General features: G+C 50.7%; 1 protein-coding gene across 2 annotated transcripts in view; it reads right to left on the bottom strand.

Annotated features, from left to right (window-relative positions):
- LOC126530691 (uncharacterized) overlaps positions 1 to 14791 on the bottom strand; it is a 202881-nt gene extending 188090 nt beyond the window's left edge. For both annotated transcript variants that reach the window (XM_072287974.1, XM_072287975.1), the window contains exons 1-2: positions 14487 to 14791; positions 8658 to 8726 (exon numbers count right to left, since the gene is read on the bottom strand). In XM_072287974.1, the coding sequence (XP_072144075.1) occupies positions 8658 to 8726; positions 14487 to 14528 (111 nt within the window). In that variant the 5' untranslated portion in view covers positions 14529 to 14791. The remainder of the gene's footprint in view (positions 1 to 8657; positions 8727 to 14486) is intronic.
- Positions 14792 to 15578: the final 787 nt, after the last annotated feature.

Genomic DNA, 15578 nt, shown 5'->3' with positions numbered 1-15578 from the left:
GTCCTGTACCGGAAGTATCTAGACCGCAGGGGAGTGGAGTTCGATCAGCTGATCGTGCCTCAATGCTATCGTCAGGATCTGTTGCGCTTGTCGCATGGGGGTTCGTGGTCCGGACACCTAGGAGTTAAGAAAACTAAGGACCGTCTCTTGCAAGAGTACTATTGGCCAGGGTGTTTTCGGGACGCAGACCACTTTGTGAAGACATGCGACACCTGTCAGCGGGTGGGCAAGCCAGGGGACAAATCGAGGGCGCCGTTGAAGTTGGTACCTATCATTACGGAGCCTTTTAGACGGCTCGTTATTGATACAGTGGGACCTCTGCCGGTAACAGCCACGGGGTACCGACACATTTTGACTGTGATCTGCCCAGCGACAAAGTTCCCTGAAGCAGTGCCGCTTAAAGAACTCAGCTCAGTTGAGATAGTCAATGCACTACTGTCCATATTTGCGCGAGTTGGTTTTCCTGCAGAAATCCAGTCAGATCAGGGCACAGTGTTTACTAGCGCTTTGACGACAGCCTTTCTCGAAAGGTGCGGGGTAAAGCTGTTACACAGCTCAGTGCACCACCCCCAGTCGAATTCCGTTGAGAAGCTCCACTCCGTCATGAAGCGCGTGTTGAGAGCATTGTGTTTTGAACATCAAACTGACTGGGAGCTGTGTCTGCCTGGAGTGATGTTTGCATTAAGGACCGCGCCGCATGCGGCTACGGGGTTTTCGCCAGCTGAGCTGGTGTACGGTCGCTCGCTGCGATCTCCGCTTCGCATGCTTCGAGAATCATGGGAAGGCAGGGGCGACGACCCAGTCGTGGTAGAGTACGTGCTTAAGCTCCTCGAACGCTTAAGAAGGGCACAGGAGTTGTCAGGTGAAGCAATGGCAAAGGCCCAGCAGAGGGCCAAGGTTTATTATGATCGGACAGCCAGGGCCCGTCGTTTTGAGGTGGGCGATGAGGTCATGATATTGCGCACATCGCTAAAGAACAAACTCGACGTGCTGTGGGAGGGCCCAGCACGGATTGTTCAAAAACTGTCGGACGTTAACTACGTGGTGAGTCTGCCGGGAAAGCGGAAAGCAGTGGTGTGCATGATGGTAAACGTTCCCGAAGAGCTTCCGGTCGAGCTTCCGGGACTAGGCTCAGTGACGAACAGGAAAGACACCGATCAAGTCATTAGTGACTTAATAAGTAAAGCATCGCTGTCGCCTGAGCAGAAAACCGAACTACACCAGCTCTTACAAGAGTTTCAAGGTCTGTTCTCTGAGAGGCCTGGTAGGACTTCTGTCCTTACTCATGACATAGAACTTACCTCCCCAGAGCCAGTACGATCCAAGGCGTACCGGGTGTCACCCCGCCAGAGCGATATTATGGAGGCTGAGGTAAAGAAAATGCTACAGCTCGGTGTTATTGAGGCGGGTGAGAGTGATTATACCTCCCCTTTGATTTTAGTTGAGGTACCGGGCAAGGAACCTCGTCCTTGCGTCGACTACCGCAGGCTTAATTCCATCACTAAGGATCAAATTTATCCGATCCCTAACATCGAGGAGCGCCTTGAGAGAGTGAGTAGCGCTCAGTTTATTTCCACCCTAGATCTTGTCAGGGGTTATTGGCAGGTTCCACTTACAGAAGAGGCTAGTAGGTATGCGGCGTTCATTTCACCAATGGGGACATTCCGTCCTAAAGTTTTGAGTTTTGGTTTGAAGAACGCGCCATACTGCTTTTCAAGCCTCATGGATAAAGTGTTGCGGGGACAGCAAGAATTCGCTTTACCGTATCTAGACGACGTAGCGATATTCTCCGCATCCTGGCCTGAGCATATGGCGCACTTGCGGGCAGTGCTAACCCGCCTGCGCGATGCGGGCTTGACAGTCAAGGCTCCCAAGTGCCAGTTAGCACAGGCCGAGGTTGTCTACCTCGGACACGTGATTGGTCGGGGTCGTCGCCGCCCCTCTGAAATAAAGGTGGCCGCTGTGCGAGACTTCCCGCAACCGCGCACGAAGACCGATATTCGGTCGTTCTTAGGTGTCGCCGGCTACTATCAGAGGTACATCCCCAGGTACTCTGATATCGCGGCTCCCTTGACGGATGCTCTAAGAAAGACAGAGCCGCAAACAGTCGTCTGGGATGAGACAAAGGAAAGAGCTTTTAGCGCCCTAAAGAGCGCCCTAACAACCCAGCCTGTGCTACGATCGCCCGACTACACAAAAGGGTTCGTTGTTCAGTGTGATGCTAGTGAGCGAGGCATGGGCGTTGTACTGTGCCAACGGGAAAATGGAGAAGTAGAACACCCCGTCCTGTATGCTAGTCGTAAGCTGACGAGTCGTGAGCAGGCGTATAGCGCCACCGAGAAAGAGTGTGCGTGTATCGTGTGGGCCGTGCAGAAATTGTCATGTTACCTAGCCGGCTCGAGGTTTATCATTGAAACGGATCACTGCCCTCTCCAATGGCTGCAGACCATCTCTCCCAAAAATGGCCGCCTCCTGCGCTGGAGCCTCGCTTTGCAACAATATTCCTTTGAGGTGCGTTACAAAAAGGGGAGTCTCAACGGTAACGCCGATGGCTTAAGTCGAAGCCCCTAACGTGGGAATCAGCCTCAAAATTGCTTGTTACTGATGTTTTTCTTCCTGAGGCAGGATTTTTAACCTATTGCTTTTGTGTAGTGTTTCAAAGTGATGATGTGCTTTCTAGTGAAATTTTCCGATTTGTGGACGCGTTCTGAGTGCTGCTAAACTACTGTAAGGAACTAGGCAGCAGTATAAAAGGGGAAAGAGCCTGGCAGGGCTTAGTGAGGGTTGTGCCGTGCTTGCTGACTGAGCGGTTGACTTTCGGCGTAGTTCTAACGCTTGCCGGAAACGAGAACAAAAATGTCAACTCTCCCGAAGTCACTTTGCAGTGTCCTGTGTGCACCTGAACGTGAGAACGAGGCCTTCTCTGTGCGCTGCGCTCAAGAAACGCCAAAGGACGCCCGACTTCGGTTATGAGCATCATCGAGCGACATCCCTCCGGACAGCGGATGCAGTCCCCTGACCATCGGGATCTCCTTCCCCCGGCGGGGCGGTCTGTTACGTTTCGCCTACAACGCGCGGTAATGCCGGCGCGGATGCAACGGACGCCGGGGCTTCGTTCAAAGCGGCGGACATTTTGGCCCGTTCGACGCCGCCGCAATGCCTCCCCGCCAAGCGTGTCCAGGCGTGTTTCAGTGCCACGTGTCTTCGTGTGTGCGTGTGTGTGTGTGTGCCCACGCTTGTCAAAGCGCGGCAGCCGGGGAGCGGAGCTCCCCAAGTGAGGTGCCAGGAGGTCTGTCCGTCGGCGGGTTGGCAATGCGTCACTACACTCGGCTCATCATGTCTCTCGGCTCGACCGTGCGCGCCGTCGTGGGCTCATGCTCCGCCGTCGCGTGGGCTCATCCCGTGACCTTCCTTCTGACCCGCGACGCCGAGAGTATAAGAGCAGCTGCCCCCGGACGCCAGGGGAGAGGCTCCGATTTGTACTGTTGAGTTACGTGCGCTCCCGTCTCTCCACTTCGGTCGAACTGACCGGCCGCTCTTTTGCTATGTTAGAATAAACAAGTTGTTCTGTTACCAGTCTTCTCTTGCTTTGCCGGGACCTTCGGATGCTTCCAGTGCCCCAGGCCGCCAGGCCAACGCTACTCTTGGGGCTTGCGACCCATTGGCAATAACGGGCGTCAGCACCGAGACCCCAACATCATTGATTACCTAAAAGGACATCCTGTCGACATTCCACGAGCTTTCGTCCGCAGCTTGTCGTCGTTCGTCCTGAGAAATAATGTCCTGTACAAACGAAATTTTGAACATATTGCAGAGACATTTCTGCTCGTTGTACCTTCAAAGTTACGACTCTAGATATTGGAAGCATACCACGACGAGCCAGCAGCAGGACATTTAGGAGCGAGCAGAACATTCGCTCGCATCCGCATGAAGTATTACTGGCCAAAGTTATTGAATTCTGTGCAACACTACGTAAGAGCCTGCCGGGACTGCCAAAGACGCAAAATACCACCACTCAAGCCAGCAGGTCTCCTACAACCGATACAGCCACCGGAAACTCCATTCGCACAAGTGGGAATGGACTTACTTGGCCCCTTTCCCACATCGTCATCAGGAAAGCGTTGGATCGTAGTTGCAACTGACTACCTAACTCGATATGCCGAGACAGGGTCTCTTGCCAAAGGAACGGCCAGTGAAGTAGCAGAATTTTACGTCACTAACATAGTACTACGGCATGGCGCTCCTAAAGTTCTCATCACGGACCGAGGAAGCATATTTACTGCGCATTTGACAAAGGCCTTCATGAAATTGACGCACACCAGTCACCGAAAAACCACCCCATATCACCCGCAGACAAATGGGCTGACTGAACGACTGAACAGAACACTGACTGATATGTTGTCAATATACGTGGACATGGAGCACCGAACATGGGACAGGATACTACCGTACGCAACGTTCGTGTACAATACCGTTGTACAAGAGACGATTCAAATGACACCTTTCCAAATCGCTTTTGGCCGGACCGTCACCACAATCTTAGATGCAATGCTACCAGTAGATGAGACCTTCGAAAATGACAATGATGTCAGCGACTTCACACAAAAAGCCGAAGAAGCACGGCAGCTGGCGCGACACCGCATTCAGCAGCAGCAGCAAATTGACGCGGACCGATATAACTTGCGACGAAGAGACGTCCAGTACGCACCTGGAGACAAAGTATGGGTGTGGACTCCCGTACGGATGCGCGGCCTATCCGAGAAGCTTCTTCCTCGTTATTTTGGCCCGTATAGGATAATTCGCCGAATTAGTCCATTGAAGTTGCTCCAGAAGGTCAAGTAACCTCATTACGACGGCGGCATCGAACAGAAATCGTCCATGTCGTCCGAATGAAACCATACTACGACAGGCAATAACTGCTTCCGCCTACAAACATTGCGAGTTCATGACAGTCAAGAAACCACCGTCTTCGATATGAGCATCGGGACGATGCACTCTTGGAAGGGGGACAATGACACAAGATGATTTCAAATTACACGCGCCAGCCGCTTCCTGCGTCCGTCCAGCTGTTTACTGCTACCTGCGAAAGATAGCGGCAGTGAAGCGGGCAACACGGGCTCGCAAGGCACGCGCAATCGGAGCAGCGTGCTATGAGCGCGGCACACGAGGGAAGAAGAAGAAGTACGGGACTGCCGCGAAAGAGACTGTGGACGTTTTAGCGAGGCTCTCGCTTAGCTGGTTGTCGGGCACAAGTTCGCCCAACGTAAAGTTATTAAAGTAGCGTCACTCAACTGTGCGTTACAATATATATATATATATATAATGCCACGGCTCACTGGAGACAAGAGCAGAGAGCGGTATTTAATTGAGAGAATTAGGGCAAGGGCTCAGTCCAGGCTTCTTCTGTAGTGCCTCGCTTGCACCCACGAGGTCGTCGTCTTCGTCGTCAACGTGGTTGAGTACAAATGGCGTCGTGGCATTTGCCCCCTTCCAAAAGGAGCATCGTCCCGATGCTCGGCGGGTAGCATTCGGTGTCCAGACAACCAGAGTGTGTCCATGTCATTCAGAAAAATAAGGTTTCATGCGCACCACGTGCACAGTCTCAGACAGGTTCTGACGGCGCCTCGAGCAGGATAGGCTGTCAGGAACAACTTCATAGTTGACGCCGCTAAGGCGTCGGTCGTAGAACCTTGTACGGTCCGAAGTATCGGCGCGTAAGTTTCTCCGCGAGGCCTCGGCGGCGTACTGGAGCCCAAACCCAGACTCTTTGGCCGGGCTGGTAGACGACGCATCGATGGCGCTGATTGTAACGTCGGGCATCACGGTCTTGCTGACTAGCTATGCGAACGCGCGCGAGCTGTCTCGCTTCTTCGGCGCGCTCTGTAAAATCTGCGGCGTCAGTCTCGGGATCGCTGGAATCATGAGGAAGCATAGCATAAAGCATTGTAGTCACTTCGCGACCGTGGAGGAGACTGAATGGCGTCATTCTTGTTGTTTCTTGCCGAGGTGTATTATAAGCAAACGTTACGTAGGGTAATATTTGGTCCCTGTTCTTGTGTTCCACACCAACATACATGCACAGCATGTCTGCGAGAGTCTTGTTGAGGCGCTCCGTAAGTCCATTGCTTTGCGGGTGATAGGCCGTCGTCCTTCTGTGTACCGTGCCACTGAGGGTGAGTACAGTTCGCAAAAGTTCAGCCGTGAACGCGGTTCCTCTGTCGGTTACGATGACCGCTGGAGCACCGTGCCTCAGGACGATGTTTTCGATGAAGAACTGTGCGGCCTCGGCTGCTGTGCTGCTAGGAAGTGCCTTGGTTTCAGCATATCGTGTGAGGTAATCTGTTGCGTCTATAATCCACTTATTTCCGGCAGCACATATTGGGAATGGGCCCAAAAGGTCCATCCCAATTTGTGCGAACGGTGTTTCTGGCACTGGAACGGGATGCAATAGTCCGGCAGGCTTCGTAGGTGGCACTTTTCGTCGCTGACAGTTAAGGTACGTTCGAACGTAGTGCTTCGCCTGTGCTGCGAGCCGTGGCCAGTAATACTTCTCTTTGATCCGTGATATTGTTCTTGTGTAGCCTAAGTGACCTGAGGTACCTTCGTCGTGACAGGCCTGCAAAATTTCATTGAGCAGAGTTTTAGGGACGACTAGTAGACATCTTTTCCCTGTTGAAGAGAAGTTCCTCCTAAAAAGAACACTGTTGCGCAGGCAGAATGGTGACAGGTGCCTTGTGAACAATCTGAGCTTGTTTGTGGTGCGGCCTTCTAAGAAATCAATTAGTGACGCGAGCTCCTGGTCTTCTTGCTGTTGTTGAGAGATGGTGGCCGCATCAACAACTCCTAAAGAGCCTGCGGATTCGTCATCATCTCCGCCTGACGACTCGATCGGCGATCTGGAAAGGCAGTCAGCGTCTAACTGCTGCCTTCCCGATTTATAGACCACTGTCATGTCGTATTCTTGAAGCCGTAGGCTCCAGCGTGCCAAACGTGCAGATGGATCTTTCATGTTGGTCAAGCAACAGAGAGAATGGTGGTCACTTATAACTTGAAATGGATGGCCGTATATGTACGGGCGGAACTTGGTAACTGCCCATACTACAGCCAAGCATTCGTTCTCAGTGGTTCGACTCGGCACGTGACAAAGTTCTACTCGCTCAGCGCCGTCTTGCCGCTGAACAAGGACGTCGCCAAGACCTACGTTGCTCGCATCGGTGTGAATCATTGTCGGCGCATCCACGTCAAAGTGGGCAAGAACAGGCGGAGTTTGTAGACGGTGCTGCAACTCGTTAAATGCCGCCTCCTGCTCCTCGTCCCACACAAACCGGACATCTTCTCTGGTTAAGCAGGTGAGCGGTGAGGCCGATGCGTGCAAAACCTGCAATAAATCGCCGGTAATATGCGCATAGCCTCAGGAAGCGTCTGACTGCCTTTTTGCCTGTAGGCCTTGAAAACTTTGCGACGGCTGCGATTTTCTCGGGATCAGGTCTGACACCTGTGTGACTTACTACGTGGCCCAAAAACTGTAGTTCTTCGTAGCCAAAGTGGCACTTTTCAGGTTTTAAGGTAAGCCCAGCGGACCGTATGGCTTGAAGAACCGACCGTAGCTGTCCGAGATTTTCATCAAATGTGGCAGAATAAACAATAACATCGTCTAGGTAGACTAAGCAAGTCTTCCACTTAAGGTCTGAGAGAACAGTATCCATTAGTCTTTGGAACGTGGCTGGGGCGGAACACAAACCAAAGGGCAGAATTTTGAATTCCTAGAGCCCATCAGGCGTTATATATATATATATATATATATCTATATTATAACGTCACCGCTAAGTTTCTCGATGCCTGAAGGTAGGTTCGAGGTAAGGGGACATCGCTTACTACTGACACCACAATTGTCTCGTTCAAGCCAGATATCTGTCTATTGTGACCCACGTCTTGTTTAATGGCATTATATTCCTGCACATCACGGCGCTGTTACGGCACTCCCATGGAGCTCTCGGATCGCTTATATATATATATATATATATATATATATATATATATATATATATATATATATATATATATATATATATACACACACACACATCAACAAACTCAACGGCGACGTTTTCACTGAACTTCATTGAAACGAACGTCACAAACAGCTCGAAATCTGTTCGTTCAACTGCTGCTTTTACTGCCCGCGTAGTCCGATGGTCACATTTTAGCGGTACCGCCAGGTTTCGAAGGCCTCAACACTTCCAAGAGGGTTAAGAAAGGTAGATGGCCAAAACCATGCACGGGCATCGGCACATGCATACATAATATGGCGCTACACTTGTCCCAGTTCGTCATAAAAATAAAGTATAGCAACTAGTTCAACGGTATAGTATAAATAAAGTATAACAGTATAAATAGAGTACAACAGTATAAATAAAGTATAGCAACTAAAGTATAGTAACTAGTATAGCAACGTATAGCAACTAGTCGTTACAAAAACATATATAAAAAAGAAATGGTCTCTGCAATTGCCGCGTTCCTACAAGAACACCATGGAAAAAGGGGATGCCAGCCGGTTAATGTGCCTTTAGAGCAAATGCAAGTACAGGTTTTCATACGGCGCGCATATGCGTGGTGGGACTGCCGTGACCAAACAGAGGAAAATGCACGTGGCTCACCTGATCGTTTCCACTTGATGAACTCGGTGCATCCATTGAAAAGAGCACTTGTGCCAGGCACGCTCCAAGCTGTACAATGTAAAAAATTTCCATAATTATACGGAGGATTTCTGTCATTATACGGAGAACTGCAGGTAAAAATAGGGAAAGTATGTCATATTTCAAAAATACGGCAAAATCTGCCGTTAATATACGGAAAGTGCTCTTCGTTTTAAGCTTTAGGGAAATTTAATTGTAATTCATTTAACGGCTATACACTGTTTTGGATTAAACAGAGAGAATTCCGTATTTTTGTTATGCGAACGTCCGTATATTGTGAGAAAATTTAAGCTGTCTGAATGAGCGCTCGTACACACAAAGTTTCACCTAACAATACTTTATTGAACACGCAAACTGTACGCATTATGAGGATACGTACAAAATGTGAGAGCTAGCCTTCTACCAAAAGTTGCAATAACAGATCGTATAAATATACTATATACGCATCTTTTATTCCGGTGGCAGTATGCCGCTCATATGGGCCTTGTAACGCTGATCATATATAGGCAAATATATGCGTGTTCCCGCAATGATCTTAAATTAAGCGTTTTGTAGTTGATAATAAAGCATATATGTTTAAGTGAACGAGGAGCCGTGGGCATACATGCATACGTAAACAAGCTTGCGGCACTCAGATGCTGGTGCACTGGGAATGACATTGGCGCTCTTTACGCCAAAAATTGTGCGCACTATAAATCCATACCGAAACGCAGGGAGTGGTATATTGACCGTAACTGCGTTTACATTTGGCAACAAATGGTCTCGAAGTGGACTGGCGGCTTATAGATGCAAGTACAACGGTCGGATGAAATTTTCGAATGCGGCAAGCAATTAACCCAAGTGTCAAAGGGCATTGCTGAACTGCGATGTAGTTGGTTTAACTCATTCCCATAATATTTACAACATATCTCGTCTCTCAACAACCGACCATTCATTGAGACAAATCGACTACGCACAATCTTCACTGTTCATGTGTTAATTCTCGCGGTAAGATGTAATCGCAAACATTTGGCACTTCATCTTGAAACAAGACCGGTAAGCGCGCTCGTTCTTGTACGGCAGAATAACGAACACGAACATGCACCGACATGTGTGCAAACTACTGGAAGGTGACTGAAGATGAAGGACCTATTACCGTGCTAGTACTGTGTGTACTGTCAAAAAGAAAAAAAAAGACGGAAAAAAAGAATGCCCAGTGCAGAGATGTACCGATTAAAGCTTTACCGTATTTACTCGCATAATGATCGCACTCGCGTAATGATCGCACCCCTGAATTTTGTCGTCAAAATTCGATTTTTTTTATTTCCCGTGTAATGATCGCACCCTGAACTTGCCGCAGCGATATTTGTCGTGTGCCAAGTCTAGCTAAGGATGATCGCGCTTACCATCTGTCAAATGCTACGCGAACTACTTGTCTGCACGCACCAAACACGCTTAAGTAGATGCCTCATTTTATTACTTTCATCACTTTCTGCACTTCCATGGCAAAAAGAGGTACACCCAAACTTGCCTTTATTATGGGTAGGCTTTATAATGGTTGAAGTCAACAAAAGCAAAAAAAGGCGCCTTTCGATTCTTTTCATCTGCACTCGTGAGCACGCAACAAATCGCGCGCGGCAATGATAGTAGCCACGTTTACACTGATACGTTAAAGGTGTACCCTATTCATACACCGACGCTTGTAACACAGCTAAGATATTTGCCCACCCTTAGCGGAAACGTGCCGTGTTAGGGTAGTAGTGAAAACAGATGCCGCAGTTTCCGCAGCACGCCGGCCATGCGTTTCTTCACTGGCAGCTAAGCGCGCTGTTACGACTTTGCACCGCTGCACCACTATTACGACTTTGTGGTCCCGTAGCGCTCGTCACCCGTTTCGTGAAAGAGCGTTGGTAGCGAAGACTCCGAGCCAGGCGTCGATGAGAATAACAAAAGGGACTTTATACACCATATACAGGTCATTATACAGGACATGAACGGGTCGGCACTGGGGCCGAGATCTCACTGCAAACGCGACTGTTCCCGCACGGCGACGTCCGGCGAAAACGCGTGACATCTCACCCCAGTCGAGAGCGGCACTGTGCTCCCGGTGGGTCAGCGGATCCGGTTTTTCAGGCCGCGCGTCGCGGCTTTTATAATCCCCGAGGAACCATTGTCCCTCAAATGGCCCAATACAAAGTCAGCACTCGGCGGTCATCCGAGAGGTCCAACCAGCGACCGCGCTGGCCACCCGGTTCAAAGTTCGCGCGCGCGGTGACCTCCATGCAAAAGGAGGTGCGGCGCCGGGCTGTCTGGCACTCGCTGACACGTCTGAACATGCTGCTCGCCGAGGCTTCTCCGCAGAACACCACTGCCTGACGGCTGAGCATCTTGACTTGTCAAGGGAGAATTAGGGCGCTCGCAGGATAAATTCTGCATCTTGCAGATTCGGAATCCGGGCTTGTGGTAATGGCACAACAGCATCCCCGCCCTCAGATAAGGCGCCGGGAAGACGAGCTGCCTCCACGTGGCTCGGATGCCAGGCTCACACGTTCGTCAGGCTCGTCCAAGTTCACGTCCAGTGTCGGGACGCCAGGTAACTTCACGTGCCCAGGTCCGACTCGCCAGGACAGGAGCTCTGCTCACCGCGTTGTCGCCAAGGCACCTCGACCAGCTCCACTCGGTCGTTCCTAAGCCCTTGCTTCTCGCCACTGGTCCCGGTTGGTCGTTCTGCAGCTCGCAAAACCGACCGGCAAAAGGCAACACCCAACACGAACAAGTGCCCTCTGTCTCCCGTCAAACACCAGACAAGGCCATAATCCAACTCAACCTAACTAAATTGCTATCCCCCTTTTTCTCCCTCTGCAACAAGAGGCAGGTGTACGATCTGGTACACAAGGATCAAACAACCAGTTTTCAAATTAACAACACACCAAATTAGAAACAATTAATAATCAGCAATAATAACGACAAATAGAATGGTGCCCTTGAAATCACTTGGACCGAAAACATACTACTGAGGAAGCAAATGAGGTCATTCATTTTTCCCGGCGATATTTTCGCGGAATCCGAAGCTGCTTATATTTGCGACCCTGTTTATCCGTGTAGCGGCGGTACAATAAGCCAGATTCCTTGCCAAATGAAACCCTCTTTTTTTTCACTCCCCGTTTGACGCTCTTCCTCAGATCGGCTAGTGAACAATCTTCCTGTTGCTCGTGAATCCGAGTTTCTCTTTCAACTGCAGCCTGCTCCTGCCGGCTGGCGGAAACCGGAGCGAGTGTGGAGCCCCCGTCGCGTAATTGCGGCGTCGCGTCTATATCGCGGCTAGCACTGCACGTGTCACTCCCACTCACTTCCAGGACCCGCTCGCCTAGGCCAGCCTCCGAGCTCTGCCTCTCCCGTGACTGCTCGCCACTCAAGTTACCTTGATCGGTCCGTGTGCCGCACCGCCTTTCGCTCACCAACGCAAAGTCAAGTTCCCTCGACAGCGGGCGCGCTTTGGATCGCGTGAGCGCCATGTACGCCACGTCGGCAAAGAATGATTTGCCCTGATCCTTCAGCAGCTGCTCCGAGTTATTTGAGAAGAGGTAGGAAAAGTGCTCCGGGAGGGCGGCTGACACAGCGGCTTCGGTATTAAGTTTCCCAAACTCTCCTTCAATGATAACCGTTGCGATCGGTAAACAGACACTCTCCTCCTCGGCCACTTGCCGTATCCTAGCACACTCTCCCGTAAAATCACTCGAGGAGACGAAAGACGGGTGAACAACGTCCATAGTTGCTGCAGAGTCCCGAAGTGCACGGCACTTCTTACCGTTTACCTTAATTTCCTGCACATAGGGCTCCAATAGACGTATGTTTTTGTGAGTTTCCTGTATTGTTGCAAAAGCAATTCTCTCTGGGCAGCTAGCAGCGATGTGCCCTTGCTTTTTGCAATTGTAGCAGGTTAACGGTTTCCGTTTTTCAAAAAAACGCGTCGTATTGTTTCGCTGTTTCGGACCATCGTCATCATTCTGAGATGCATTCTGTCCTTCCCTTACAGTTTCTTTGGGAAGGGACTCGTCTTCCCGAAACTCGCGACGCGTGATTTCGTTCCGTTCGTCGGGCTTCCCGGAAAACCCATCTCTCCTATCTGCCTTTTCTACGCGCACTGCCTTGCTGTGCAAGCTGCGGCGGGTGTAATACTCTTCCACTAACTCTGCTGCCTTGTTTAGCTTAACATCCTTTAGCCTATCTTGCAGCCAGAGCCTGACATCCTCATCAATGCAACGGTAGAACTGCTCCAACGCGATGCATTCGACGATTTTGTCGCGGTCGTCGTAAACCTCTTCGCCCTTCAGCCATTCCACCAGGGCGGCTTTTAGACGAAACGCGAAGTCAACATTCGACTCCTTGCCCTTTTTTGCATACCGGAACCTCTGCCGAAAAGCTTCGGGTGACAATTTGTACTTCCGCAGTAGCGCTTCCTTCACATCACTGTAGCTCTCAAACGCCTCTTTTGATAAGCAAGTTATTACGTCTGATGCCTCCCCAGGAAGCAACGCTAACAGATTCTGTGCCAAGAGGGATCGCTCAATGCTATTCCGTTCGCACACGTGCTCAAATTTCACGAGGTATTTGGCCATATCCTCTCCGACGACAAAGGGTGGAAGTTGATCGCGTATTCTTGGACCGTTAGAAGTGAGACTAGGCGCTGGCGAGCTATTTCGGGTCTCCAACTCTTTCATTTTAAGCTCGTGCTCACGAATCTCTCTCCTTTCCTCCCTTTCCTCCTCGCGACGTTCCTTTTCTTTCCTTTCCTCCTCGCAACGTTCCTTCTCCCTCTTTTCCTCCTCGCGACGTTCATTGATATCCGCCCAGACCTCTGCGGCTTCCTCAGCCGTTACGTCTCCAGTCCTCATGACCTCAAGGATCGCATTCTTTCTTTTGGTTGAGCCCAACTCAATGCCCAACTCCTCACAAATTTCGAGAAGTTCCTTCACCTTGTACTTCTCCATCGTTCACACTGTCCTCCTGCTGTTTACCCTTTTTGAATATACCTGCCGTACGCTACTATAACACTACTAGTAAGACATATGCAAGTATTTCACACACTGCCCCGTTTACCCCCTCAGCATCCCCTGGTTTTCAAAACACTCTCACTAGGCTTGAAACACACAAGGTTAACACAATGCAACACCAAATCCTTCCCTAAGCTACTATAACCTGTGTCAGAGAAAGTCTGGTGTTTGAGGTAAACTTCAGGCACTCACCGCGCCGAGGTAGCTGATGCCGGTCAATCCCGTAGCTGCCATCCACTGTTACGACTTTGCACCGCTGCACCACTATTACGACTTTGTGGTCCCGTAGCGCTCGTCACCCGTTTCGTGACAGAGCGTTGGTAGCGGAGACTCCGAGCCAGGCGTCGATGAGAATAACAAAAGGGACTTTATACACCATATACAGGTCATTATACAGGACATGAACGGGTCGGCACTGGGGCCGAGATCTCACTGCAAACGCGACTGTTCCCGCACGGCGACGTCCGGCGAAAACGCGTGACACATCTCACCCCAGTCGAGAGCGGCACTGTGCTCCCGGTGGGTCGGCGGATCCGGTTTTTCAGGCCGCGCGTCGCGGCTTTTATAATCCCCGAGGAACCATTGTCCCTCAAACGGCCCGATACAAAGTCAGCACTCAGCGGTCGTCCGAGAGGTCCAACCAGCGTCCGCGCTGGCCACCCGGTTCAAAGTTCGCGCGCGCGGTGACCTCCATGCAAAAGGAGGTGCGGCGCCGGGCTGTCTGGCACTCGCTGACACGTCTGAACATGCTACTCACCGAGGCTTCTCCGCAGAACACCACTGCCTGATGGCTCAGCATATTGACTTGTCAAGGGAGAATTAGGGTGCTCGCAGGATAAATTCTGCATCTTGCAGATTCGGAATCCGGGCTTGTGGTAATGGCACAACAGCGCCTATCTGTTTCTGTCCCCTCAAAGAGGACATGGCTACGTTATTGCCGCAAACTTGCCGATATTAACGATATTATTCATCACTGACACGGAAGAAACTGTTTCAATGCACGTAATGTACTCACGAGAAGAAAAAAAAAAAGGATCGCGTTCGGCGCGTTCGGCTCGCTACGCCGGCCGCCATTTCTGTTTTGGTGTCCCGTACTCGCATCCCGCAGCAAACGCGGGAAGAAAAAAAATTCTTTTCGCGGGAAATTTAACTCGCGTAATGATCGCACCCCTGAATTTGCGTCAATTTTTTCTGACAAAAAAGTGCGATCATTATGCGAGTAAATACGGTATTTCTTTTTGACCTAGAATGCACCACCATTAGTTCCACGTGCTTTATACATGGGTAAATGTTATGACACAACTCATTATTTACCCGTTCATTACGCGTGCGTCTATTTGTCGTACAAAAATCCCTCACGTGATCTGATCCTAGGTGCCTAGAGACAGCATCATTTAGGGATTTTTGAGAAGGCGCGATGCTGGCGCCGAGCGACGCCGTGGCGTGTTCGTCCTCGGCGTGATAGTTGTCTGGACCGCGCGTTGTTCAACATTGCTTATGTAATCGTGCGTCCTGGGCAGTCCGGGACGACAAATCGAAGAGCCCCAAGTGTTTCCCAAATTACTTACTGTAGCGGTCGTCTAATGCTTCTTCTGAGGGCGAGCCTCGCGTGTCCGTCGCAGCACCTCTTCCCGTTTCCCTGCTGTCATGGCGGCGTCCCGTCAGCACCAAGCCTCGCGTCGTTGACGCAACGCTTCTTCCAGTTCCTCAGCGGTCATGGCGTTCGCAGGTGATTGCCTAGCCTGGCGTCTCCTTCGCAGCGTTTCTTTCCGTTCCTCCGCTGTCACGGCAGCGTCCCGCTGGCGCCAAGTCTCGCGTCGCGTTTCCAACCTGTGTTTCTTCCACAGTC

The sequence above is a fragment of the Dermacentor andersoni genome, chromosome 4 (genome assembly GCF_023375885.2).
Source record: "Dermacentor andersoni chromosome 4, qqDerAnde1_hic_scaffold, whole genome shotgun sequence".
In the NCBI taxonomy this organism is placed as follows: Eukaryota; Metazoa; Arthropoda; class Arachnida; order Ixodida; family Ixodidae; genus Dermacentor; species Dermacentor andersoni.
This window is presented reverse-complemented; position numbering and strand designations above follow the sequence as displayed.